We start from the raw sequence: 26,514 nt of genomic DNA on the forward strand, positions 1-26,514 counted from the left end.
GTGTGGTAACTGCTCCACAAAGTTCTACAGCCCCCACAAGCACAGCTAGTCTACTACTTGAAAACCCTGGCACATCTGAAGATCATAAACAAATGGCCCCCAGCAAATCCACTGGGGAAAGCAGCAATGGTCCTCAATTGTTGCACATGTAGCTAACATTACAGGTCCTCTACACCTAAGCACTGATCTGAACAGATCAGTGCACTGAAGTACAGTAGAACCTCGTTCATACATTCCGGGGGGAAAAATTCAAGGAAAAACTTACGGTCCAAAGTCCCTAAAAAATTTCACAGACAACTGTAGTGGACATCTACGTAATGCATTTTATGCAAATCGTTGCAGCATGAGACACCACGGTGGTGGCACACGAGATGTGCACTGTTGTTTCTGTGGCTTCGGCAAGCTTACATTTGTGCTCCTTGCATTTGGCCTGGGTCAGCAGCTTCATGGATTGCGGAATTGATTGCGTGCCCACTTGGCGTTACTCGTCGCCAATGCGAGCCAAGGTCCAAGTGATCAGACACATGTCAATTTTTTATTGTGCAGTGTGTATCAAGACTGTGAAGAAAAAAAAACTAAACCAAGCTGGTGGGTGACAACGGAATACAATGTCCCCAGAGTGAAACATGACACATTGTGCCACTTTCAGTAGGGAACAGTGGCGCATTTGTGTTACCACCTATTAAAAGTGTGCAGCCCACTTCCTACAGAAGTATGTCCCACACACCGTAAGACAGATAGGTAAAAATGCTTATAGCAATAGGGTTGGAGGCAATAGTTGAGAATGCGTACCCGGAATGAGATTTGTTGGTACTAGAGTAGGAAACCAAGTGCAGGGCCGTTTTCGCACGAGACGGGCAGGCATGCACTGTAGGGAAGCTGCTGCACAGACAGCTACTGTTCTCAACTGCACCCACCTTGTGCCTTTTGTTTACATTTAGCAGCCAGAAAACATATCATGCGATTGCAGTTTGGTGACGTACTAAACGTTGGTGCTGAAAGATTGCGCCTTCTGGGAATGTATCAACCAGTAAAATAAAGCGCAACTGAACTGGGTCATTTTGTGTGTTCTTGATCGTGAACGTTGGCACTGGAAAATTCTATGTAATAGGACCGTATCAACGAGGTTCTACTGTATACAATTTCCAGATGCAGTTTCAGAATCAAGAAGGACCAGGTTTGATCCCAACTCTCGTGCACTTTATTTACATTTGGTCGTAATTCCATTTTAGCCAGTCAACAGTGTGACCAATCCAACTGCATGCTAACAACAGGCTATAGCCCACACACGTAGAAGCTGATAGCCTGGATATACCAGCGAGTTGCAATATTGCCAAACTAAGCAATTTTGCAAATATTTCCGCTCAAAAACACAACTCAAACTAAATGCATGAAACACAGACAGAAGCCAAGTGTCAATAACTTTTACTCTTCCAAGCAATAGCGTACGTACAAGGTAATCCCCTGCGCCACAGTGTTGGGCACGTTTCTACAGTGACAACACCAGCACATGCGCAATGGATAAAGAAGAATGTTGAAGGGCTGCCTCGACAACAAGAGCTTTCTCAAAATCACAGCTCCGCCCACGTGTGCATGAGCCTGTTCTCTACAGTTCGACTGAGTCGAGACAGCACAATTCAAATGTGCCAACTTCCCTGCTACACCTCATTGTGGCACCTTCTCAAGGGCTTGAAGAACAACCATTGCTACCTCCTTGGATGTGGCACGTTTGTGCCAGCCTGGCAAATACCCATTGTGCCGGGTGGCAACCAACTCAACCTAGAACAAGCTATCACAAACTAGAGGGTCTGTCACCGGGTTGGGTTAGGGAACGGCTGCGATGCATGTATGTGTGTGGCGTTTCTTTTCTTCTTTAGTGGCTCGGCAAGATTCCCAGACGCAGCGTTCCGGCACTGTTCGAATGAATGCCTATGTGTCTGGAACAATGCACGAGGATGCTACAGAGGCAAGCGAGAGAAATTCTAGCCTAAATTTATGTGCCACAATATATTCACGCGTGCAAACCCTCGTGACATCTTTTTTTTTTTATTTTGCTCGAGAAATCCAGTTGGCGGTGCGACCCCATGCATCTCAGTACATGCGGGGAGCAAGAGAGAAGAAAAAAAAAGAACCCCGACTTTGAAAAACAACTGACACTCCTTGCAGCATTGACTTTCTCTTTACATCTAAATCTCAAAAAACGAAATAAAACGAATACGAGAGCAATCGGGCAGTGAATTGCGACCCAACAACCTATATGAAATATGCAACAGCTACGATAGAGATGCGGCAGCAGCATAAGAGAACGTAAGAGAGGAGCAACTGAAAAAGGATCGCAGACATGCTGCTGCAGTTCTCTGGAATGTCCATGGAAAAAAGCTGCCCCTGAATAAGTGAAAGCAAAACGGAGTGGCAGCACTCTGAATGCTTTCAAAACTGATTCCTCTTTCGCCGACACGTCGAGACAGTGCCAGCAGAACAATAAGTAGCAATGAATGTGACTGAGGGAGGGAGAAGAAAAAAAAATGTGGCAGCAGACTAGTTGTTTATATAACACACTTAACCAGAAATGCACGAATTTAATGAAATGCAGAGGCTGTCTAAAAAATAAAAGTGAAACCGACAACAAAAAACATAAAAGGTTCACCAACGTTCTCCTGACTTCACTGGAACCAAGAATCGAGCATCACACATAATACACAAACATATGAATTTGCAGGGAGACCGGTGGGGCTTGGGGAAGCAACAAAGATAGATGAAAAGGTGGAGGGAGAGGTCAAAAGGCGTTTTTTCGGCGATGGTAGCATCACACGTGTTTTGTGTAACGAAAGAAGCGCATGCCACCACAGCGGGCACACATGTCAACATTGGGGGCTCAGTCAATCATGAGCTCAAAGTGGGCGCTGCCTATGCGGTCCTGGCGGTCGTGCTTGATGTTCTTTGCCCATGCTTTGCACTCCATGTTGATGAGGACTCCCCTCTCGGGACGCAGGAACTGGACAAACACAAAGGGGGACAGGTAGCCCGGAGTGTTCATGTACGGGAAATAGTACTTCTCGATGCGGTTGCCAGGAAAGTAAGCCAGTGGTCCCATGTTCTCCACATCAGCCACGTTCTGTTGAGTGAAAACAAGACGTGCAAGGCAGAAAGTGAGGCAGTTGCCACAGTCACACACCTGCTATTATAAAAACCCATCTCTCAAAGCACTGTGGCAGTATGAAGAGCACAAAACTTCTCATTCACACTTTCTTACAGCAACAGCTACACACACCAAAAAAAGAAAATGACAAGAAAAGGTATATACATGGAAGCTTACTTGAACACTTGCATATTTTCAGTGTGCACACTGATAACAACCAGCAAGATCGTTACCGACTTGAAAAAGCACAGTTCACAAGAACAGTGCTAAAAACGATGTCTGTCATTTCAGTGATCACCCTTGAGAACATTTTCAATAAGGATGATGATGATGCTTTATGGTGTTTAATGGCACAAAGGTTTACAGGCCATACAGTGCCAAAGTAATAGTGATTGGCCCACTCAGGGTAATGGCAATAGGTAGGCCTGTGTATTCAAGTGGGAATAAAAACTATGCATAGAGTGGAACCTAATGAGAAGAGCACAGTCGAAACTCGATAATTCTAACTCGAAGGGGCCCATAAATTTGTTCAAATTAAAAGAAGTTCGGATTAAAAGGAGGACTTGTTTTTGAAGTATTCGTGCATCATAGCACCAAACACGTAGGGAGCGAGTCGTGAAATATTGTGGCGCATAAGCACACAGCGAGCGAAGACCACGAAATTGCCCACACCAGCCAACGCTCGCTTCCCCCCCCCCTCCCCAAGATAACGGCAGAAAACGAAACTTCAAGGGGCGGGCTAAGCTGGCGCTGGACCAGCGAAGAGTCATGCGCGCGGAGACCGTCGTAGATGAGAGAGTTATGAGGGAGTTGAGAATGAGGGTGAGAGGAGCGTAGTTGCAAGGAAGGACGTCGTCTGCTGACATATCGGCGTTGCGTTTAGCTTCTTCGTCCTGTGTTCTTAACGCGAGTCATGTCTTGTCAAGATAACGAAGTCATTGCCGCTAATCATATTCTTGTTGGTGTGCTCCTTTTTTTGTTGCGGCGTCGCCGCGTTCAAAAGACAAGGAGAATAAGGTACTCGGTGTCGCTTTTGAGTCCTTATATTCAGGGTTTGTCTTGGCGTACAGAATTGGATATGGCGGACTGTCTTCAATAACCTTTCCACTGGGACAAGTGGAAACGAGACCAACCAAGCCAACATAAACAAGCGCGAGCGAGAGCTGACGCAAGCAGACGATAGTGCGAAACATGCAGCCCGGTTACACCAGACGCAAGTACGAATCGAGCGGCCGGGCGGGTCCATGTGATACCAGTTTTTTGCGCGTGCGTCACTGTAGAGGCCACTCTTATTGGTCTCCTCCGCTTGTGGCTCGCCTGCCGCCGTGGTGAGCCACGAAAAATCGGCCCAGGACTGATCCCTCCCGCAAGTGTGCATTCTGCCACTAGTGTGGCTGGGCGATTACGACATGATGCAGAAATGCAGAAGTACCGCATTTACTAGATTCTAACGTGCCCTCGATTGAATTTGCACACCCATTTTCCATGACCAAAGAATTTTTTTACAAATGAAAGCCTCGATTGCAATTCACACTCGTTTTCCATGACCAAAAAAAAAAAAGAGTACAATACCGCGCACCTTGTGTTTTCATATAGGAATACTATATTCTCTCATTTGGAGAAAGCAGATTTATTACCAATACACTAAAGTTGTAATGAATAAAAACACGAATGGAAGTGGCGTACCTTGCCGCCAAGATTTTCACTGCGTCAGTACGAGTAGCGTAGGGCAATAGATATTACTCGTCGCCGCTATCAGACAACTCCGTATCGCTATCAACAGACTGAAGTATTTCATCCTCAGTGCCGTCCACTGCATTCGAAATCCTGCACTTTTTAAAGGCCTTGTTAACCATGGCAGACGGGATGATGCACCATACATCTTTCACCCATCCAGCAAAGTCCTGCAGCGAGGCACGCTTCCTTTTATTGACGGGCGTGAATTCATGGCAGCCACTGACAAGCCGTTCGGTGTAGAGCACCAGAATTCTATCTTTCACTGCCTTGTTCACACAAACATCGAGCGGCTGGAGCTGCGATGTCATGCCGCCGGGCATCACGACAAGGTTGGTGTTGCATGCAGCCAGCTTGTCCTCGATGCGCTGGTCAAGGTGGCACCTGAACATGTCGAGCACAAGCATCCCACGCAGACCCAAACTGCCACCAGGTCTCTTCTGCCAAATGTTATCAATCCTGTCAGTGACCAAGTCCATGGTCATCCAACCTTTTTCATTAGCGTGCACAATCACGCCACCCAGAAACAGGATTCCTTTCGGGAGCGTCTTCCACCTAAAGATAAGATACGGGGGCAGCTTTTGCCCATCTGCAGTGCAACAAAGCATTGCGGTGACTAGGTTTTTCGTGGCTGGAAGACAAAACACGCACTTCCTTTGCCCCCTTCTTTTCAACAATTGTGGTGGCAGGCATGTCAAAGTAGAACGGCGTCTGATCAGCACTACCAATCTGTCCGAAGTGGTAGCCATTTCTATGGCACAACTTCAAAACCTACCGCTGAAAACTGTCCAATTTCTCTTCATATTCTTCGGGCAATTTTTTGCATATCCCTGTCTGCCTTTGAAGAGAAAAGCCTTTTCTTTTCATAAAATTTAATAGCCAGCACCTGCTCACTTTGAAGTCACTCTGCATTAGCCCTTTCTGTAGGGCTAACTGCATCGCCTGTACTTTGAGCAGATCGGTCGTCCCAGGCGCTGCTGTGCCGCTCACTGCTCCTGCACGTATTCCGCAAGAAGCTCTTCTATTTCGGCGAAGCGGCCCCGCTTTGGCCGCCTGAAACCTCTTTTTTGTTGCTTTACTGGCGAAAATATTCTGTTTGTGCCAGTTTCGCAAGCAAGTTTCGGGAACTCCGAACGCCCGTGATGCGGCCCAATTTCCGTCAGTCTCCTCCTTTTAAGTTCGGCATCATGGTGGACTTGGCGTGTATTTGCACTCGGTGCTCCCATGCTGATTGACTAAACGCAGAAAACGGGAAGACAGGCGGTAGACTAGGTTGTACCGGCGCCTGGTTACACATACAACATGGAGGTATGTGCATGGAGGAAGCTACAGCAGCTAGACTAGAAGCGCGTACGAGGTGGCCATTTTTCGAATGCTGATGGCAATATGGTAACGCAGATTTAGGGTAGTACTCGATTCTAGCGCGCATGCAATTTTTGGGCCAGCTTTATAGGAAAAAGGTGCACATTAGGTTCGAGTATATACGGTACATATTGCTGGGCTGGTCAGTTCATATTGCCGAGTAGAACAGCCGAAAGTTGGCGCCCCTTTTGTTCCCTTCAGTCCTTTGTTTTCACCAAGCGATCATGTTCATGGTCTGCTCAGCAAGAAGTAGATACGGCGACCTTGCTATTTGAGAGAGGATAAAATTTCAGCCACATCTCATTTTATATTTTTTTCACGCATGGCGTTGAGAGGTTTCTTCTAAGCCTTTCCTCTATGGCAGGGTCAGAGCAATGCTGGTCGGAGGCGCCGCCGCGTGGTTTGGCGCGCTGCGGAGAGCATCGTATGTTCGAATGAACCGTCGCAAATGCCTGCTGATTCGAATTACCGGACGTTTTCGCCCACTGGAATACACATAACATTGACCGAATCACGGCATCAGTTCAAATAAACCGGAAGTTCGAATTAAGAGTGTTTGAATTAATGAGATTCGACTATACTATAGAAAAGCCATTGCTAGAGATTGAAATGTGTATTACCCGTGCCACACAGCTGATATTAACGCCATTAAATATGTAAGGCCTTAAGTTTCTTAATGCCATTATATTTTGAATGCTGCTATACGTGCATACTTAATTACATAAAACGCTGCGATGACGATAGCTGCAGTGAAACTGTTATGGTTGCTTTCCAATCCTAATAGTTAAAAATATATTTAGGGTGCAATTGTTTATGAATGGCGCAAAAAAACTTTAATATGTGTATTTTATGTAGTTTACTTCAGGAATGTCATTTTTGCACCCAGCCACAAACTGTTTGAAGCCGAAGCTTTTGATGGCCAAGTGAGTTGTGATGGTTGTGAGAATGCACTGTGCCGCGAAAAACAGCTCTTTTTGAAGGAGTGAAGGATATAATAATTGTTTTGCGTACAAATTCGTTTAGTATTGCCAGAATGTGGAGACACTGGGAACGAGAGTACGCGTTTGATGGCCACATGAGTTATGAGCACGCACTAGACCACGAGTGGCATTAAGTTTTAATGCTACTAAGCACGTCCACGTGGCAACCCACAAAGGGCATGAAAACATAAGGAAGGTAATAACATTAGGATCTTTGAAAATCTGAAGCGTTTACATCTTCTCTGCCTGTGATGAGGCGTACTTTCAGTAGTTTGCTATGTAGGTCTCAGAAGAAGCCACTGACATTTGCGTAATATTTTAGGTAGAATGTGTGCATAAAGAAAAGAATTTATTCTCCGTTTCTTGAGAAATCACTCCATTTAATACTTGGCTGCCATCGGCTTTCTATATTTAGTTTGTGCACCTAAATATATGGTGTGCTTCAGGCCATCCTCCCAGCAAATGAAACACCTTCCCAGCCCTTACAGGTTCCGAATGACGAGATCATCCCACAACCTTACAAGACATATGCCACCAGACTGGAACAACATTTATCGTAAAAGAAACGTAACACAAGTGGAATGAGACTTGCCTCTCCCTCGCAAGTGATGTACACGTAGTTGGGATCGTAGTCATTCTTAACGTTCTCTGGAATCTTCTGTGGGTATGAGCCATTGTCATAAGGCTCCGGCACCCAGCCGAAAATCTGAAAGGCAAGTGACTAGTGAACACAAGGCCAACAGCATGCAAGCGTCAATGCAGAAGCGAGAAACGAAGGGTTTCACGGAAAACTATGTTCAACTCGCAGGTTGAGCCACTATAGCATCACAAATAAACTGGATACTCATGGCCCCAATGTACTTAAGTTCACTCATACCAAATAAAGTGTTGGCACCAATACTAATAGGACCCGCTACCTCCCACTAAAGGCCAACCAATGTTACCCTGTGACAAGAATGGCATATTGGTGATGGCATGAAGCACTGTACATTACTATATTTTTTCAGACAGTTCTTATGTAATATTTACAGGTTCAAATCAAATGCAAAGGAGGACAAGTTGCATACCCTGTTGAGCTTCAGGAGGACACATGGTTGGCCATACTCGTATCCAAACTGCTGTGCGCTGGAGCAGTTGCTGGCAATGGATTCGAGGGCGAAACGGCATGCTTTGTTTTCTTTGGGGTCGATGGGCTGCTCAAAGCTGCACGTGCGCAGATGCTCGCCGTCCGCCTCTTGCCGGTCATAGTCTGAAACAGCATCACACATGCGTGTCAACATCACACCAAAGAACAACAGTTGAGCCATTTAAACAGAATTTCACATTGACAAGTGCAATAAAGGTTGTTGCGTGGAATTCCAAAAAACGAGTCTTTGACCACGAGAACATTCATGAACCAGTTCATATTTGCCCAAATATTGTAGGAGACCAATAATCCAGGCATCGGATTTCAAATGTGCCAGTAAATGAGTGGCTAATTCACAAGTGGCAAAAAAATCTGGTCAATGTGTCGCTGTGCGCACATAAGCTTGCACCAGCCATTGTAATGCACTCATTATATAAATTAGTAAATGCACGAATCGAATGTTCATATTCTGGAAAAAAAAAAAAAGAAACACAAGCCGACCGCGCTCACATAGACAAACCACAAGTTTCTTAATGCCCTAGCCACACTAGTAGAAATACACTCTCAGCACACGTTTTGCCAGCGGCAAAACGTGTGCCGCAGAAGCTGCCTCGCAGCAGCTTTTTCATGCCATGGGGTGGATCAGTCCTGGATCAGTTTATTGCAGCTCATCACTCATCACAATGGCAAGCAAGCCACAATCGAAGGAGACCAATGAGAGCAGCCTCTTCAGTGACGTGAGCACAAGAAACTGGTGTTATGCAGACCCGCCCAACCGCTTGTTTCGTACTGTCCGATTGCGTCAGCTCTCAATCATGCTTGTTTTGGTTGCCTTGTTTTGGTCTCGTTTGCACTTTTGATTGTCATGGTTTCTTTAAAATGGTGAGTTGAAACCAAGATGTCCCGATGGAAAGGTTTTTGGAGACAGTGCACCATATCCGATTCTGTACAACAAGACAGACCCTGAACACAAGGACACGAAGGTACACTCAGCACCTCATTCTCCTTGTCTTTTAAACGCCGCAACAGAAGGGAGTGCATCGACATGATTATGATCAGTGACAATGCCATCTTGATAAGAGAGGACTCACGTTAAGAACGAACAACAAAGAATGTAAACACAGCATCGATCTGTCAGCAGACAAAGGAAAAAGCATGCGACATCTCGCACCTACATGTAGAGTGAAAAAGAGGAGGCGAGATTTTCATGCTGTCATGTGACTGCCGCAGCAGTACGCCACCAGTTGATGTGGCCGCACTGACGTAGCTGCGTTTGAACACCAGCATCACACGCGTTTTTCCGCTACTGTGGCTGGGGCTTTACAGTCTAGTATGGTGGCTCCACATTTATACACCACCCTCATTGGGCAGGCATTGAGGATGGAGTTGGCACAACTTCCAAGACGATTCCAAGACCCAGAAGTTCACAACAGCAATTAAAGTTACCAGGACCGTGTCACTATTAAAAATGTACGGGGACAAACACTACTTGCCCCTTGGTTTGGGCAGGTTAGGTGACTACTGGATCACTTTGCTAGTTTCGGTTTCAAGGAGGCACAGGAGACATGGGCAGCGACCATGCTGGCAACATATCAGAACCAAAGTATGCTACTTCTGCTCCAATCTGTGGTTGAATTAGCACATGGTTGTGGAGGCAGAGTCCGAATTACACATGGTCTATAAAAGTCTATGGTGCCAGTGGCAGTGTCATGAAGCAGTCTGAATTATCAACTGGAGGCTGTAGAGGCACCCTGTACAAAAAATTTTAATGCCAAGCTTATCCAGACGCAAGTCCTTGTTCAGCAAAAGTACCAGTACTGCATGGTACAACGTACAACTTCTGCTATATTCAAAACCTTGCTATAAATTTTAAAAAGTCCTTACAAGTTTTAACAACTAAGGGACCCTGAAACGATTTTGACGATTTTGTACAAACATACTGAGTCATTAGAGTAGGTCCTTCTGATCATAAATTGATGCATGTAAGTGCTCCGCATAAAGCTTGTAATTTATAAGGTTTTAAAGCTGTACATTGCTGCCGATTGCAGCACATCGCTCTGCTGAATTTTAAGCCGCCCCTACCCATTTGACGTCATTTACCCATATGACGTTAGTAGGGCGAGCGATAACAATTCAATTAGTTCCAGGAACCCTGCCGCTCCTTGGATAGCTTCGGGGTTAGAAAAGTCCTGGCATGCTGTGACATGCTTTCGAGCACACTTCTTTTCTGGACGTGAACTGTGCATGTAGTCTCTGCGCTTGTGCTGCGATTGCGGTTGTGTGTCAGGCAAGCCTTCATCGCCACAGAATGTGGATTACATTCATGCCACGATATGTTTAATAAGTGCTGCGTGCCCAATTGCTCAAGCAATTACAAATCTGGGCCGAAAAATCATGCGTTAATGTTTCCGCAAGATCAATGACGGACTATTGGGTGCCAATGCTAAGGCAAAGAAGAGAAAAGCTGGAATTCTGCAAAATAAGGCAGCTGTCTCTTTGTAAATAGTCGCATGAATGTTTTGTATTTCCAATGCTAAACTAATTTGAGATGTTGTAAATATGTGGACTGCATTACTGTATGTAATAATGCCTCGAAAATGAAATTATTCGTTTAGCACCTAATCTAGACTGGAATAAATACATGTGTCCCGAATGTGAAGAAGGGCACACCAGTGAAGTTGTCAAGAGATGTGTGTTATGGTGCAGTGCTAACATTTTGTTGAACCTTTGTGGTCGCATGAACGGCAAACTCTTTGACGCCGACAATAAATCAAGGCAAAGAAGCTACTCTGAAGAAGGCAGCACTGACTTTTCAATATAAGCCATGCTCCCTGTCATCATTTACTCGAAATTCAATCTCAACCCTAAGGCTGAACCATCTAATTCTTTATGGATGGGCTTTTTAATAATGCAGCACGTAAATAGTTTTGCATAAATAATTTTGGAACACCCTCTGTCCTCTGCAGGCCATCTGCTCAACTATGCCTAAAAAGGAACAATAACTGCGCTCTGGTTAACGTTGCCCATAAGGGCGCGTTCCCTTCATTCAACCCATATCCCCGAGCACGCATCCGACCTTTCCTCCGTGACGTCACTCGCCGAGTGCTCAGGTCTTCTCTTGTCTAGGTGGCGTTGGCTTAGCCCCAATCACTAGGCGAACGAGTTGGAGAAAATGCATGACTATGGAGGAGGGTAACTTGTAATCGTCTATAGCTCTCTTAATATGAGACGCTTCACACAAATTGTGGTGCGATTGATTAACTTCAGCTGTACCCTATGCGTCTACAAAATTTGAACAGTTTCAGGGGCCCTTTAATGTCAATTAGAATATCGGCCATCCCTGTTTGCTCTCTGATCCAAACCACTCTCTTCCTGTCTCTTAACGTTACGCTTAACATTCTCTGTTCCATCGCTCTCTGCGCAGTCCGTAGCTTGTTTCCTAGCTTTTTTTTTGTCAGTCTCCAAGTTTCTGCCCCATATGTCAGCACCGGTAGAATATCGATTTAACACCTTTCTTTTTAATGACAATGGTAAGCTTCCAGTAAGCACCTTGCAATGTCTGCCGAATGCGCTCCAACCCATTTTTATTCTTCTGTAGATTTCCTTGTCATGATCAGGGTCCCCTGTAATTGACCTAGGTAAACATACTCCTTCAGACTCCAGAGGCTGACTGGCAATCCTGAGCTCCTGCTCCCTTGCCCATCTATTGATCATTATCTTTGTCTTCTGCATATTAATCTTCAACTCCACGCTTACACTTTCTCTGCTAAGCTCATCAATCACTTGTTGTAACTCGTCCCCAGTGTTGCTGAACAGGACAATGTCATCTGCAAATCTAAGGTTGCCGAGATATTCACCGTTGATACTTGCTCCTAAGCCTTCCCAGTTTAATAGCTCGAATACTTGTTCCAAGCATGTGGTGAAGAGCATTGGCGAGATTGTGCCTCCTCGTCAGACCCCTTTCTTTATAGGTATCTTCCTACTTTTCTTGTGGAAAATTAAAGTCACTGTGGAATCTCTGTAGATACTTTCCAAGATATTTACGTAAGCGTCCTGTAGTCCTTGCTTACATAATTCCTCTATGACTGCTGGTATCTCGACTGAATCAAATGCCTTTTCGTAATCTATGAAAGCCATATAGAGAGGCTGACTGTACTCTGAAGATTTCTTCATTACCTGATTGATGGCATGGATGCGATCCACTGTAGAGTATCCCTTCCTGAAACCTGCTTGTCCCTTGATTGACTAAAGTCCAGTGTTGCTCTTGTTCTATTGAAGATTATCTTGGTGAATATTTTATAAATATTGGAAGTAAGCTAATGGGCCTATAATTTTTCAATTTTTTAACGTCTCCCTTTTTGTGAATTAGTATAATGCTGGCATTCTTCCAGTTACTCCCTGGGACCCTTGAAGTAGACAGGCAGTTCGTACAAAGGGCCACTAGATTTTCAAGCACTATGTCTTCACCATCTTTGATTAAATCGACTGGTAGACCATCTCCTGCCGTTTTTCTCCGTTTCATGTCTTGCAAGGCCCTTCTGACTAACGAAGTAAAAGAAAGTAACAGAAAGAGAATGCACAAGAACAATTTCTCACTACACTTAGCACTTCCGAAACACAGCAAGTGTCTCCTTGCGGTCAGTGTCGGTCTCAGTTTTTTTGCGAGCGCCATGATTCACCTTTGTTGCATTGTGGGCTGCAAACGTAGCGACTGGCAATAAGTCAAGCTGTGACATTGTATCCCTCTACAAAGCAGCGGACTAGCAGAGTGGCTGCAGCGCATTGGACTGTCGCTGTCCGATCGGCGCCAGGACTTACGCGCTTGTGGCCGTCACTTTAGACTGGAGGATTACTGCCACAATATTGTTTCAAGAGTCCGGTATTCAGGTAAACACAAGAGCGAGGGGACAGGGCCTGGCCGTTTGACCGTGCCATTTCATGGGATGAGCAGAAACTCAAACGTGAATGGTCTGCATGGTGCAGCCACCTGGTGGCACGGAGCTCAACCAAACACAGTAGCAGTAACGAAGTGCATTCTTCTTTGCTGCTGGTGTAAATTTTTCGCAGGAGCATAATCATTAACACATTTTTGTAAATGTTTAAAATGTATTAAACCTGGTTAGAGCAACATTAGCTCTTTGTTTAGCTGGTTAAGCTCTGCGCCACCAGGTGGCGGGACCGTGCAGACCGATCAGGCTGCTCACGTACGTCTACGCTAAAGCTCCTTCATTAACTTGAGTTTATGCCTCCACTCATCCATCAACGGCCAGCTTGTCTGTGGTCACCGGAATATCAGACACGTTCAGCGTTGCGACAGAATGCTTGCAACGCACGCTGCTTCGATAGCTCTTGCTTGGGGTCGACTGCTAAACAGCTGGCGGAGAGATTGGAGAGGCTTCGCACGCTCACTCCTTGACAACCAGGAGTAGACGACACGACGTGCCATCATGACGCAGAGCCAGTGGAGGCGAAGCTTAGCTCTGATCACTCGGCGAACAAGTTGAGGAGAAAATGCATGGCTATGGAGGAAGGTAACTTGTAATTATCCGTAGGTCTCTTAATATGAGACTCTTCACACTAACTGTGGTGCGAACAATTAACATTAGTTGTACCCTACGAGTCTACAAAATTTCTCTGAACCATTTCAGGGGCTGGCCCTTTAAGGTACCATACAATGACTAAGCATCTTATTGATGGAAATAACAGAACCCTGGCTTTCATGTAATCTTGCCCAAGAGCAAAATATAATGAAAGGAATTAAATTTTGGGGTGTTATGTAGAAAAATCACGATTATTACGCACGCCATAGTGTGGGGCTCCGGACTAATGACGACCACCTGAGCTTCTTTAACATGCCCAATAAATCTAAGTACAAGAGCATTTTTGTATACGACCCCTATCGAAATGTGGCTGCCGCAGCCAGGAGTCCAACCAACAACTTCACGCTCAATAGCAGAACACCGTAGCCACCGACGCACTGCGGCAGGTAATCTTGCAGAAGTATATTTCACCACACATCTAGGATGCAAAGAGGCACAGCACACCGAAAGAGTGGCAGCAGGGGACAGTTGGCAAGAGCCTGGAGCTATTTTAATTGCAAACATTCTTTTCCTTCGATCATGTTCTCTTCTAATCACGTGTTGTGCTGAGTAACAGATCCTGGCAATAGCAGGGGTGCACTTTTGTGCAAGCCAATGATGAAGGGCAAAACAATGAAAAACGAAAAGCATAATTACACACTACTGCACCTAGCACCAGTAGATGGCAATGAGGAGATAGGTCAACTTAACAGGGCTGACCACTTACAGGCACCTGTTTTTAAATGCAGCCACTTCCTTTTAACAGGGCCCTGAGATCATGCTGATGATTTTGTACAAACATACTGAGTCTTAAGGTGGGTCCTTCTGATCATTATATGACCCACTTAAGCACTTGCGGCCGTCACTTCACACCCAAGGATTACTAACACAATAGAGTTTAGCGTGTCCGGTATTCGGGTAAACGCAAGCACAAGTGGACTGAGAGTTTTACGGGATGCGCAAACATGAACGGCCTGCACAGTGCAGTCACCTGATGGTACAAAGCTCAACCAAGCAGAGCTAATATAGCATTAACCAAGTGTATTCTACTTTGCTGCTGGTGTAAATTTTAGGCAAGAGTGTAATTATGAACATGTCTTTTTATTTGTTTAAAATGTTTTACACTTCGTTAGAGCAATAGGTGGTGTCCAAATCTATGTCCCATAGGGTTGCGTCCTCTGGATTTAAAAAGCAGATCCTAAAGGCTATGCTTATGCTGGTTAACGAGCCGTAAGTGATTTTGGGAGCACAAAACATGTTATAGACATGGGGTTTTGGACACCGCCTGCATTTGGCTGGTTAAGCTCTGTGCCACCAGGTGGCTGGACCGTGCAGGCCGCTCACATATGTCTATGCTAAAGCTCCTTCATCACAGTGGTAGTAGTATGGAAGGGCTTTAGTTTACATCACCACACATCCATCAAAATGCCAAGATCGCTTGTTGTTCGAAAAACTGGACATGCTCAGCGTTGCGACAGAATGCATGCTGCTTGGATAGCTCTCGCTGGGGACTGACGGCCAGGCGGTTAGCAGAGAGGCTGGAGAGGCTTCACATGCTGGCTCCAAGACAACCAAAAGTAGGTGACACAATGTCACATCCCAACTTGGAGCCAGTGAAAGTGGAGCTTAGCCCTAATCACTCGATGAACGAGTTGAGGAGATAAAGCATGGCTAGTGAGGAGGGTTACTTGTAAGTGTTTATAGCTCTCTTAATATGAGACGCTTCACTTAAATAGTGGGAAAATGTTTTACTGTAGCTGTATCTTATACGTCTACAAAATTTATCTAAACTGTTTCAGGGACCCTATAACTCGACATCAGTTATGGTACATTTGGCTGGTCCCTACTGCACTCCGACTCAGATTGCAACAATGTGAAGCTCTCTCTTTATCGGAGCCAGAGAAAGCCTGCCCAAGTCAAATGCGCAGCCCCTCACCAGAGCAATCGGAGCCTGGAAGAGGAAACATGTCATCATTTCTGTTGTAAACAAAAAAGGCACTGAGGCACTGCCACTCAAGCCATTGTGGCAGACGCTATGCTCCCAAGCTCAAAAGCGAGAGCACCTCCAAGCAACCTCAGCTGCCATGCGGCACTACAAAATAAATGTAATGCATGCTGCCAGAGCACTCGAAAATGACCAGTCAAAATGTACCATTAATTTGCCACATTGACTGTTTGAAAGCCCCAATAGGCACCCACACTTCTCTATAAAAAAAGAGTAACGTATTACAAACTTAAACTTGAACAAATCAGAGAGGTAACGGGTAGATACAGATTTTCGGGTCTAAGTAGTGATACATGCACTGCCATACACTAAACAAAACCACAGGTGCACATGCCAATTAACAAAATGACACCGATACAAAAACCACAGTGCCACTGCTAATGGTAGCTGTTCCCTTACTTGGTCTTTGTCAACTTTTTTTCACAGCTATGTGCGACTTGTTGCTATTACTGGCTTGTTGCTATGTTAACCTTTTGCACATCTCAAAGGTAGGTGAGGTAACTGCTTCTGTTAACTATTGCGCAGAGCTGGTCATTCCTTTTTCGAACTGTGAGAAATGTGTGTAGGAAAGCTAATGTAGTTCACAGTAGTATAGCCACATCCTTTAAAAGACTGACAGACATGTCTGCTTCCTATGGAATCACTTCGTATCTCATCACCTCGGAGTCACCTGCTGGTTACCCCTTTGGATCATTTTTTTACAACGACAATGCTGTTCACAATACACAGAATTACCCTTCTGATAAAGAATATCAGGTTAAAACAAATATGGGCGGCTTTTGGATGTAAAGCTGCATAGGTCATATGGCTACACGAAACAACATGACTCAAGGTACGGGAGGACAATGCTGCAAATGTTTGGGGTAGGAGCACAAAAAAATTAAAAGGTTTCTGCACCTAAGCTATTTCCTCCAAGTAAAAATGCTGAGCACATCTTGTTTTTGACTGATAGTCTGCACTTCAAGTTACGGCACATCAGTATGGGCTAATGGGCAAACAAGCATTTTATTTCTGTTCTAACATAAAAGGTGGTTCCAAATGAGTGCACCTTGTCATGTAGTATTTATTGAAGGCCATTGAGAACTGTCAAAATTTCTTAACTGCCTTCAGCTCCACCAATCCACCAGCTGCACCAACACCTTACATAAAAATGCTAGACAAGATAACTTGACCAAAAACCATTTCATTAAAATAACTTTGGAGGTTTTACATTAGGAATATTTGAGAGCTTGTAGGCCATTGACATATCTTTTTAGCTCTAAAAAGACCCGATAGCTGTACTCTACAATCTCTGTTGGCTGAATTGAGATATTTACATGGGAGGTAGCAGCCAATTACACTACAGTGGCCAGGCCTAGTGCTGTTGAGGGAGTACATTTTCTAGCACAGCAGGCCCTTTAATTTTACTGCATGTTAATTAGCATAGCATAAATGGTCCTTAGAAATAGTCCCTTGGATCATGCAGTACTTGGAGCCTGTTCTTTGAAAGGAAAAAATAAGAGGGACTCCCTTCAAGTTAGCGAGCAGGCAAATTGCTGCTTCATATTGCCTATCAAATGAGACTGAAGGCACCTGGCATGATAAACCAACACCCTCTTTGCTGACTCACCCTTAAGAAACTCTTGAAGATCTTCCACCCAATATTTCCAGGTTCCTGCATTTCCAGCCTTAAAGTAGATGAGGGTGCTGTCAACATTTTTCTCGGGTGGCCTCGGGCGGAAGCCCAACCCTGCCAAAGAGAAGGTAAAAAATATTAAACACCAGCTATCTATTTAGCAGGCCAAGCAGCAGTGCTTGAGATGCGTGTACTACAACGCTGCTACAGCCTGGTCTAGTTGGTGTGGTAACAATTCTTGAACCAGCATAAACCAATGAGGATAAGAGAAAAAATGCACATGTGACATGCATTTCTACCACACGGCACTTGAAGTTAACTGTAACAAACCAACAAACCTTTACGCCTGCTAAGTCTGCAGTTTAATGCTTTTTCTGTTTAATCCTTGGCTCAAGTTACATAAAACACCCAGTATGCTTAGCATCAACCCCCCCCCCCCCCTCAAATAAACAGAAGAGTGTTACACGTCATTAACCTTCACAGCAGACAACATGCTCACTGATTCCACCAGTTCCTAAATTGGTACCAATAGGAAGAGTAAGGCGAGCACATGCCACTAGCAATTTTCTTTTGCCCCCCAACCTTTATCATTACAGCATGAAGCAACATTTCTAAGCCCTTAAAGCTACATACGACTTCTGCCACCATTCAAAATTAAGCTTGGGTCATCTTTTCCCCTCATTAATGGATTGGGTTCACTAACAGAGATTAACACCCAGAGACACCACCTTTAGAGGAAGTCATAGAGGGCTCCGCTTTTACTACCTGAGCTTATCTAACATGCTAGACCTTCAGTTAAGGGCATTTAGTGTTTAGTATATGTAAACAAGCAGAATGTCAGTGCTTAATGAGTGTTTAAAGCTGTTTGTGAATGTCCACTGCTTTGTGGCAGTGGTATACTTACTTACAGCAGTGGTTGTATTATGCAAACATGCGTAACACTTATTCATTAGACAATATCTGTCTTCAAGGACCGCCAGTAAGATATTGTATATTGCACAGCACAGCATAAAATTTCATTCTGGACACTTTCCTGCCATCAAAACATGAAGAACTCCACGAGCAGCAAGTGGGTCTTAGCACCCTTATACTGTAGTACACACAAATGTTTGAGGCCATTTGTTTCAGCAGAGTTGTTTACAGGCTATATAATCATATCCTGCATGCGATTACAAAAGGCTGAGAGATAGTGCAACAAAAAAACAGTGTGTGCCTACACCAAGAATGAGCTGCATCTTTTTTAGATAAGGGCCACTTCGTTTCTGCCCAAGGCAGGAGAGTGCGTCACAAAGTGTCCTGTGTTAATAGGCAAATGCTTTCTTCACACAGTTTTCCAACCTGATCGTCGCATTGATTGTCCTACCTGCAGAACAAAATGGGGCCTTAATATTTTATACAGTAATCGATCATACTGGCTACTTTTGTTTCTAATTGCGAGACTTGACAGATGTGCTTTCCACACTTTCTCAACTGAAAATAGCACAATCATATTCACCTGGAATTGTTCCAATCGCGCTTCCCTCTAGGACCCATGTAGGCCTGATTGTGTCCAGTGTCTGGTAGAACACAATGAGCATAATGGTCCAGAATGCAGTAAGGCATGCATAGAAGATGATGTAGAAAACGGTGATCTTAACTGCAAAAGAGAGAGATAGTAAAAAGTTGAGTAAAGCACAAACACATGAAAAAAAAAATAATGCAAGTTTTGTGTCGTATACGTCCGCAATGCAGATAAAAGGCATTGCGATATCCACTGCAAGCCCGCAACGCAACACTTGTTTTCGAAATCCTACTCGGTACCGTGCTTCCCCAAAGACGTCTTTAGTGGAAGATAAAAGGAGTCAGTAACAAACCACGTGGAAGCACAAAACTCGTTTTCTGCGTACACTGAAAGAACTGCTGCTCGCATGGGCGCGGAGCGTGGCCGGCATTCGAACTGCCTCAACACGACCCGCTCGACTCAAGGTCGTTCACATAGCGATCAGCCCATGCAAAACGCTCTTCGATGGTCCATCTCGGCGAGTAACTAAACTACGGCCAGGCACGCTGCAACACTCAGATCGCCGTCCACTAGCCAGACGCGTACAACGCCGATATGGGAACCAACGACGAAGTGCGCGACGAATGTCCTCAGTTTGACCGCGAGACAGCCATGATACCCGAGGATGAGAAGGGCGTGGAGGGATGAAGGTAAGGAAGAGGGGACGACGGCAAGCAGTCTCGCACGGTAAATATTCCATTGCTCGTCCTACAATCTCTTCACACGGAATCTTCAGATATCCGCACAGTTTCCGGTTCGCAGATACGGCGTCCTTGGAGGAAGCTTGGCCCCCTCTTTCGCTTTCCAAGTGACGGGCAATGCAATCGGATATCCAGCAGCAGGCCGAACTCGAGCACTCGTCCAGCGGGTGCCTAAAGCATGCGCGTGCACAAGAAAAACAGTCCCTGCTACTCACACCAACTTAGGCCAGTTCGGCCGAATACTTCTTTGGTGTCGGGGTTGTACAGGAACCGCAGGAAACCTCCTTCTTTTTTCTGGGCCTTGTAATAATCTCCCTCCTTGCCGGCCATGTTTGCAGCGCGCCTGCGATCGATGGAATGACGCTGAGGTAAAGGCCCGGATGCACAGTTGCGTTCGCAGCGCCGCCACCGTCGCCGCGCCTGTCGCGCCGCCTGTGCGGCGACCTCGTTGCTTGCCCTGCCGGCCTGCTGACGACTTTCAGTCCCCTTTCCCGCACTGTCCCCTCCCCTCACCCGCTTCGGTCTTTGTGTTTCTAATTTGTTGCGTCTTACCTGTACCCGAAGTAGTACGTCCCCGGCAGGAGGTGCCAGATTTTCCATCACTGTGCGGCCGATAAGTGACGTAACGGACGGAGTCGCTTTTTTTTCTTCTAAGTATTCTAGTGCACGGATGCCAGATTTCCAATGTATCTGAAATCTCATCGCGGGGCGTTACCCTGAAACATCTTGCACTACTTGCGGGAAAAGAGAAATGGTGGCAGCTGTTTTTCTAATGATGATATACGTTCGTCTTATATACATTCCAACAACTTTCCCCCTCTCAGCAATACCGCAAATAAAAAGAAATTAAAAAATCAATTGGGTCTCAAGTTGGTTGGTTACTTCCATTGATTAAAAAAAAATAGATGATTGTTTCACATTCACGGCTGTAACCAACAAAACCTGAAGATAAACGCAATCTGCAAGTGTGCTTTTAAATTCACTTTATTTGAAGTGCGACAATACTTTAGAGAAATTTGAAATAACTGTATAAGGACAATGTGCCAGCAAACCCTTCTTTTCAACGAGAGGAAAAAAATAGGAGCTATGATGGGCCCAGTTCCTACTACACTTGACATTTTATTTTTACTCACACAAGTCTGGTTTGGCTCCTTTCAATGTTAATGTTGCAGGGAGCCTGAAACCATGGAATATTTCCTTGTACACTGTCGTAGGTTTAACCTCTTTAACGCCTCCTGAAAGGTCCTCTTCGCCAGCTTGGACTGAACCTACCGATTTGCAATATTTCTGTTTATAAGCGACACAAAGAGACTGCCGTGTTAACATTCTCAGTGTTTTTCTTTTCTCCCCATCAGTATAAACAAAAAAAAATACCACCTATTCCTTATATAACCATAAAATCTATATTGCCAACAATTATTATCCCTTTAGTATATTCTCTTCAAGTTATAAAATTCCCTTTCAGTGTTCTTTCTTTTTCCCTATTGCCGCCCGATTCATGGGCGATCCCCCGTAATGTGTTGAGTCATAACGTCAGGCACCAAACTAAACTCAACGTTTTGATACTTAACAACCAGAAATAAATACGCCGATTTTTATATCTCCGAAATGTGCTAATGTTGCACGCTTTCCGCGCTTCCGAGTCCCATTTAACAAATGCATCGCAGGGTCATACACATGCAGTGGCAGGCATGTTTGCAAGGGCAACCGTACTCTCTTGTTTACGAGCGACAGTCGCGATGAATGGCGGCTGCATCTTACAAGGACTGACGGCGGCCATTAACGCAGCGCGAAGCAGGTTGTGCAGCATGGTATACCTATAGGACTATACTCTACAATGCCCGGTCTTTTAAAATATCGAGCGGACACCGAAATCACGCTCTCACTCACCATTCTTAAAACGGTTGCACCCTTCGGGGTGTATATTTGTCCCACAACGATAATCGTCATCTGCCTTGCACTCTAAAAACAGTTGCACCTTTTGGGGTGTATATTTGCCACACAACGATAAGCGTCATCTGTCTTGACCGCATTTCCTTTCTTTAACGCGGCGAGCCCGGTACTTTCCACTAACGAACGGCATGCGCGTTATCAGCATGACATAAACTCTAAGAAAAGTTTACACCCTTTGGAGTGCCCCTTCTGCCACACAACGATAATCGTCATCTGCCTTGATGCGTTTCCTTTCTTGAAATCGCCGCGCCAGCTCCTTTCCTGTCGGGAATGCTATGTCATGCTGATAACGCGCACGCCGTTCGTTAGTGGGAAGTACAGGACTCGCAGCGTTAAAGAAAGGAAATGCGGAGAAGACAGATGACGTTTGTCGTTGTGTGGCAAGATACAACCCAAAGGGTGTAATTTTGTTTTAGAGTGTAGCATTCCCGACAGGAAAGTAACGAGTGCAACGTTTTCAAGAAAGGAAATGCGTGTAAGACAGATGGCGATTATCGTTGTGTGGCAAATATACACTCCAAAGGGTGTAAACTCTTCTTACACTCTTAGAAAAATTTACACTCTTTGTGGCTTATCTTGCCCCACAACGATAATTGTCATCTGTCTTGCCCGCGTTTCCTTTCTTTAACTCGGCGAGCACGGTACTTTCCAGTCACGAACGGCATGCACGTTATCAGTGTGACGCAGCATTCTCGACAAGAAAGCAGCGAGCGGCGAGTTTTCAAAAAGGGAAACGCAAGTAATACAGATGACGATTACAGTTGTGGGACAAATATACACCCCAAAGGGTGCAACTGCTTTAAGAGTGTAGAGTGTGCTTGCGTTTCCTTTCTTGAAAACTAGGCGCTCGCTACTTTCCTGTCGAGAATCCTGTGTTACATTGATAACGCGCAAGCCGTTCGTGACTGGGAAGTACCGGGCTCGCAGCGTTAAAGAAAGGAAACGAGGGCAAGACAGATGACGATTATGGTTGTGGGACAAGTCCCAAGGGGCGTAATTTTTTGAAAGAGTGATGCCGATATATTGGTGCTATAATAAGATCGAAAAGGTGTAAACATTTCTTAGAATGTACTTTAGTCTTTAAAAATATTACACCCTTTGGGGCTTATCTTGCCCCACAGCAATAATCGTCATCCGTCTTGCACGAGTTTCCTTTCTTTAACGCTGCGAACCCGGTACTTCTAGTCACGAACTGCTTGCGCGTTATCAGTGTGACACAGCATTCTCGACAGGAAAGTAGCGAGCTCCGAGTTTTCAAGAAAGGAAACGCAAGCAAGGCAGATGACGATTATCGTTGTGGGACAAATATACACCCCAAAGGGTGCAACCGTTGTAAGAGTGAATTTAGCGAAAATGTGTTTCTAGTACTCCCTTGTTTCTATGTGTGAAGGAACAAATTTTGCTCTTACTTTTTTCAACGTTTACAAATATCCAGCTTCGGTGCATGTGTGTACAACTGTTCGCGTGATCATAACTTTGTCTGTAGTCGTGATTTATTTGCTCAATTCTTGCTGGGGTAGGTAATGTTCGCTGGTATTACTTTGCTGTCGTTGTTATTGTCTCGCAAAGTCGAATAGCACGAGCGGCTCCACCCCGTGCCAGTACGGGAGGGAGGCCTGCGCCACTTTATATCGACGTGTCCCGGCCTGCAAACAACCCGTTGACGTCAATAGCGCCGTGCGAGTGTTCATCCAACACCGCCTAGTCTAGGTTGTGTTGCTTCATCCAAACCGACCATTAAAGGGAGAGAAACAAATATGCTATGCAAAAGGCAAGGAGGTTAACGACGTGACAAACGTCCGGTTTGCTATCCCACAATGAGGGAAAGGGTGTATATATATATATATACACGCTCTTAGGCAAAATTACATCTTTTTGCCGCCCAAAAATAATCGCCATCTGTCTTGTCCGCACTTCCTTTCTTCAACGTGACGAGCCCGGTACTTTCTATAGTAACGAACGGCATGCGCGTTAGCATGACATAGCACTCCCGACAGGAAAGTAGCGGGCGCGGCGTTTTCAAGAAAGGAAACGCAAGCAAGGCAGATGACGATTCTTGTTGTGTGGCAGAGATACACCCCACAGGGCGTAAGTTATATATATATATATATATATATATATATATATATATATATATATATATATATATATATATATATATATATGTATGTATATATCATGCATGCACGAGACTCCATGGACATCGCTGTATCAATATGTGGCTTATTCCTCTGTCAGAGCTCGGCTTGCCACTATTGATAATGGCTTAACGATCAAATTTAACAGCCGCCAGCATGCGAGGCGTATAAGGTGTTTACGGAACGCGCTAGACCAGGGGTTGGACTAAATGCATGCGATTTTCGTATTGGAAGCCTACCACACATGTATATGACGCACTGCACGCCGCGGTCTTCCTGATCATGCTAAATCTGTCGTGCTGATAGACTTACCCGCGGAATTAAGCTCATCGCTGTTCGCTGAAGTAAAAGCGCATTTGTCAGATTCCGGTTCCTTCCTGAAGATGAGGCGCTGGAGAAGCCCGCTGCGGCAAAGAAAAAAAGAAATGTTTGTTTAACGGTAGAGTTGTGCAATTGCCGTGGGGTAATGTGCGTGCTCCCCTTCAGGCATTTTCTCAAGGTGTTCTTAAAATTACGAAGCTCTTCTCGCGCATGAAGACAGGCGTTAGCCAAAGTGCGACGACATTTGCGCGTACAACGCACGTCAACGTTTAACAAGTGTGTTCGACTTGAACGGCAACGTTTTCGACTGCTCCGGACGTATCATATACTGACGTTACAAACACACGAGTCGACGATCTGTTCCTCTGTGTATATGTACGTCACACAAGAAAAAAAATTAATTGGCATCATATATTTGCAGGACTGATATATACGACTAAATTTATTATCTGTATATAAATATCGGTACCATTATGTGTGCTTATTCAACGACGCATATCATTGTTTGATGCACCGCTTCCGCTGACAGTGCGCTGAACCGGTCCCAGACATAGCGGTTCCAAACGTAGTGAGGGCATATTTTTATTTGTATGCAGACGACCATGTATAAAGAAGTTGAGTAAATACCAGTAAAACGTTGAAACGCGTAAGTTAGCTTATACTTTTGCGTCCTTATTAATTAGATTGCGATTTGTCGCCTCTTAGGAAGTTTGCTCTCAGCTTTTTTGCCGGACAATTTCTGCTGGTATTTATTTCATTTCACGAATAATTGTTTAATCGTAAAACATATGATCAAATTGTACTATAAAGTAAACAAATCTCCCTCACTATCTCACAACCCGATATTGAGTAAATATGTTCGCCCCCCATGCTGGACACCAACGCCCTATCGTTCGTGTGTACGGTAACACAAACGGTGGCCCGTTCGAGTGTCCTGTTACATCAACTACAATGGCAGTAGCTCCAGAGGCTCTTGCGTCGAAGTGGGCCTCCGCTCTGCGCAGCTCTGGGCTGCCCAGCAAGCCCGAGAGGCGGCGACGAGGCAAGGCCTCGAAGTCCCCTCGAAGTCCCCTCGAAGACCTGAGCCCGGATCGTCAAATTTGCCGGATTCAATATAAAGTAGTTTCCATCCATCCATTCGAACGATTGTTTTCGTCCATTCCAGTGTCCTGCTCCTAAGTCTTTCCAAAGACGGTTCCGTGAGACGACTGGGCGCACGCGCAAAACCTCCGCGCCGCTAGCCGACCCTAGGCCCAAGAGGAAGAGCTTACTCCCTCTTCCCGCCGGAGTAACCCCGCCGTTAGGTGGCGCTAGCAGTGCGACACTCGCGCCAGCTCTCGTAATGGGCTGCAACCACACCGACTGCCGCCGGCACTTAGCTACGCGGAGAAGCCGGATTACAGGAGGCGCGAGAGCCATGCGGAGAAACAGCATCAGGGGACGTGTGAGAGTCGAGCTCCCCACACAGTGTATCTTTCGTTTACACCTTTATTTGGCGAGCGCACCAAGCTTTCTTTGTCTCACTTTGCGGGTGCATGCTCTCTGCTGCAGTCTTACTGAGTACACGACTACTACGGCTACTGAGTGTGTGCAACTGGGTATTTGGGCCAGATATTGGCCAATCCCCCCGAATGGGTATGTGCCACTACGTCACGCTGGGTATGGAAGCCATAAATGCATTTAGACATGTGTCGTACTTCTCTGTGCCATACAATCCTAATCGACATTCCTTCCTCGACAAGCATCACACATTGCCTTCGTCCTCGTGACCAACACATCACCTAACAGCTGCAGGCGACGAGGCTGTGCGCGTCTCATCCGCTACCGTTGCTTCCTCGCTGACTGAAATACGCTTCGTGTCATTTAGATTCTGACATTCCGTTGGATCTGCGTGCGTGTGCGCGCGTGTGCGCGTGTGTTCAGATTAATTTAGTGCCATAACAAACGAGATGTGCCTTACGTGATCGACTCACCAAGCCAACGGCGGCTGTGGTGACTCCCCTGAATTATTTGCTTTCGTGGCTTTCGTGGTCTGACTCATCTATATTCAGCGCGTGGTAGAGTGAATTTACGAGCGTGCCTTTCGATAGGTCTCTGCGGCTGCATTCGTCTTAAGAAATGCAAATATTACTTTGCGCGAATGAGCCGTTTGGGTCGGTGCCAAAACCTATATAAAGCGGAGAAGATGTGACAAAGAAAAAGGCATTACGCCAGCAAGGGCGTAGTCTAGGAGAGAAATAATTGATTGGATTTTATTGAATACTGAAAGCAATACCTGCACAGTGCACAGAGAAAGGAAGGAAAGGCAGGGAGGTCAACTA

General features: G+C 45.4%; 1 protein-coding gene across 1 annotated transcript; it reads right to left on the reverse strand.

Annotated features, from left to right (window-relative positions):
* Positions 1–1,408: 1,408 nt before the first annotated feature.
* On the reverse strand, positions 1,409–20,155 carry nrv3 (sodium/potassium-transporting ATPase subunit nervana 3). The gene is made up of 6 exons (XM_075680341.1): positions 19,997–20,155; positions 19,036–19,176; positions 17,535–17,654; positions 8,283–8,464; positions 7,808–7,921; positions 1,409–3,115 (listed from the first exon to the last, which is right to left on the reverse strand). The coding sequence occupies exons 1-6, from the start codon at positions 20,109–20,111 to the stop codon at positions 2,876–2,878; spliced, it is 912 nt and encodes a 303-aa protein (XP_075536456.1). The 5' UTR covers positions 20,112–20,155; the 3' UTR covers positions 1,409–2,875.
* Positions 20,156–26,514: the final 6,359 nt, after the last annotated feature.

Source organism: Dermacentor variabilis, chromosome 2 (assembly GCF_050947875.1).
Source record: "Dermacentor variabilis isolate Ectoservices chromosome 2, ASM5094787v1, whole genome shotgun sequence".
Lineage (NCBI taxonomy): Eukaryota > Metazoa > Arthropoda > Arachnida > Ixodida > Ixodidae > Dermacentor > Dermacentor variabilis.

Excerpts from the sequence above, each read along its gene's own strand:
- nrv3 (XM_075680341.1), bottom strand. The coding sequence starts at position 20,111 with ATGGCCGGCAAGGAGGGAGATTATTACAAGGCCCAGAAAAAAGAAGGA. Across the intron at positions 19,177-19,996 it reads CCGAACTGGCCTAAGTTGGT|TTAAGATCACCGTTTTCTAC; the intron begins GTGAGTAGCAGG and ends TCTCTTTTGCAG. Across the intron at positions 17,655-19,035 it reads CGCGATTGGAACAATTCCAG|GGTTGGGCTTCCGCCCGAGG; the intron begins GTGAATATGATT and ends TCTCTTTGGCAG.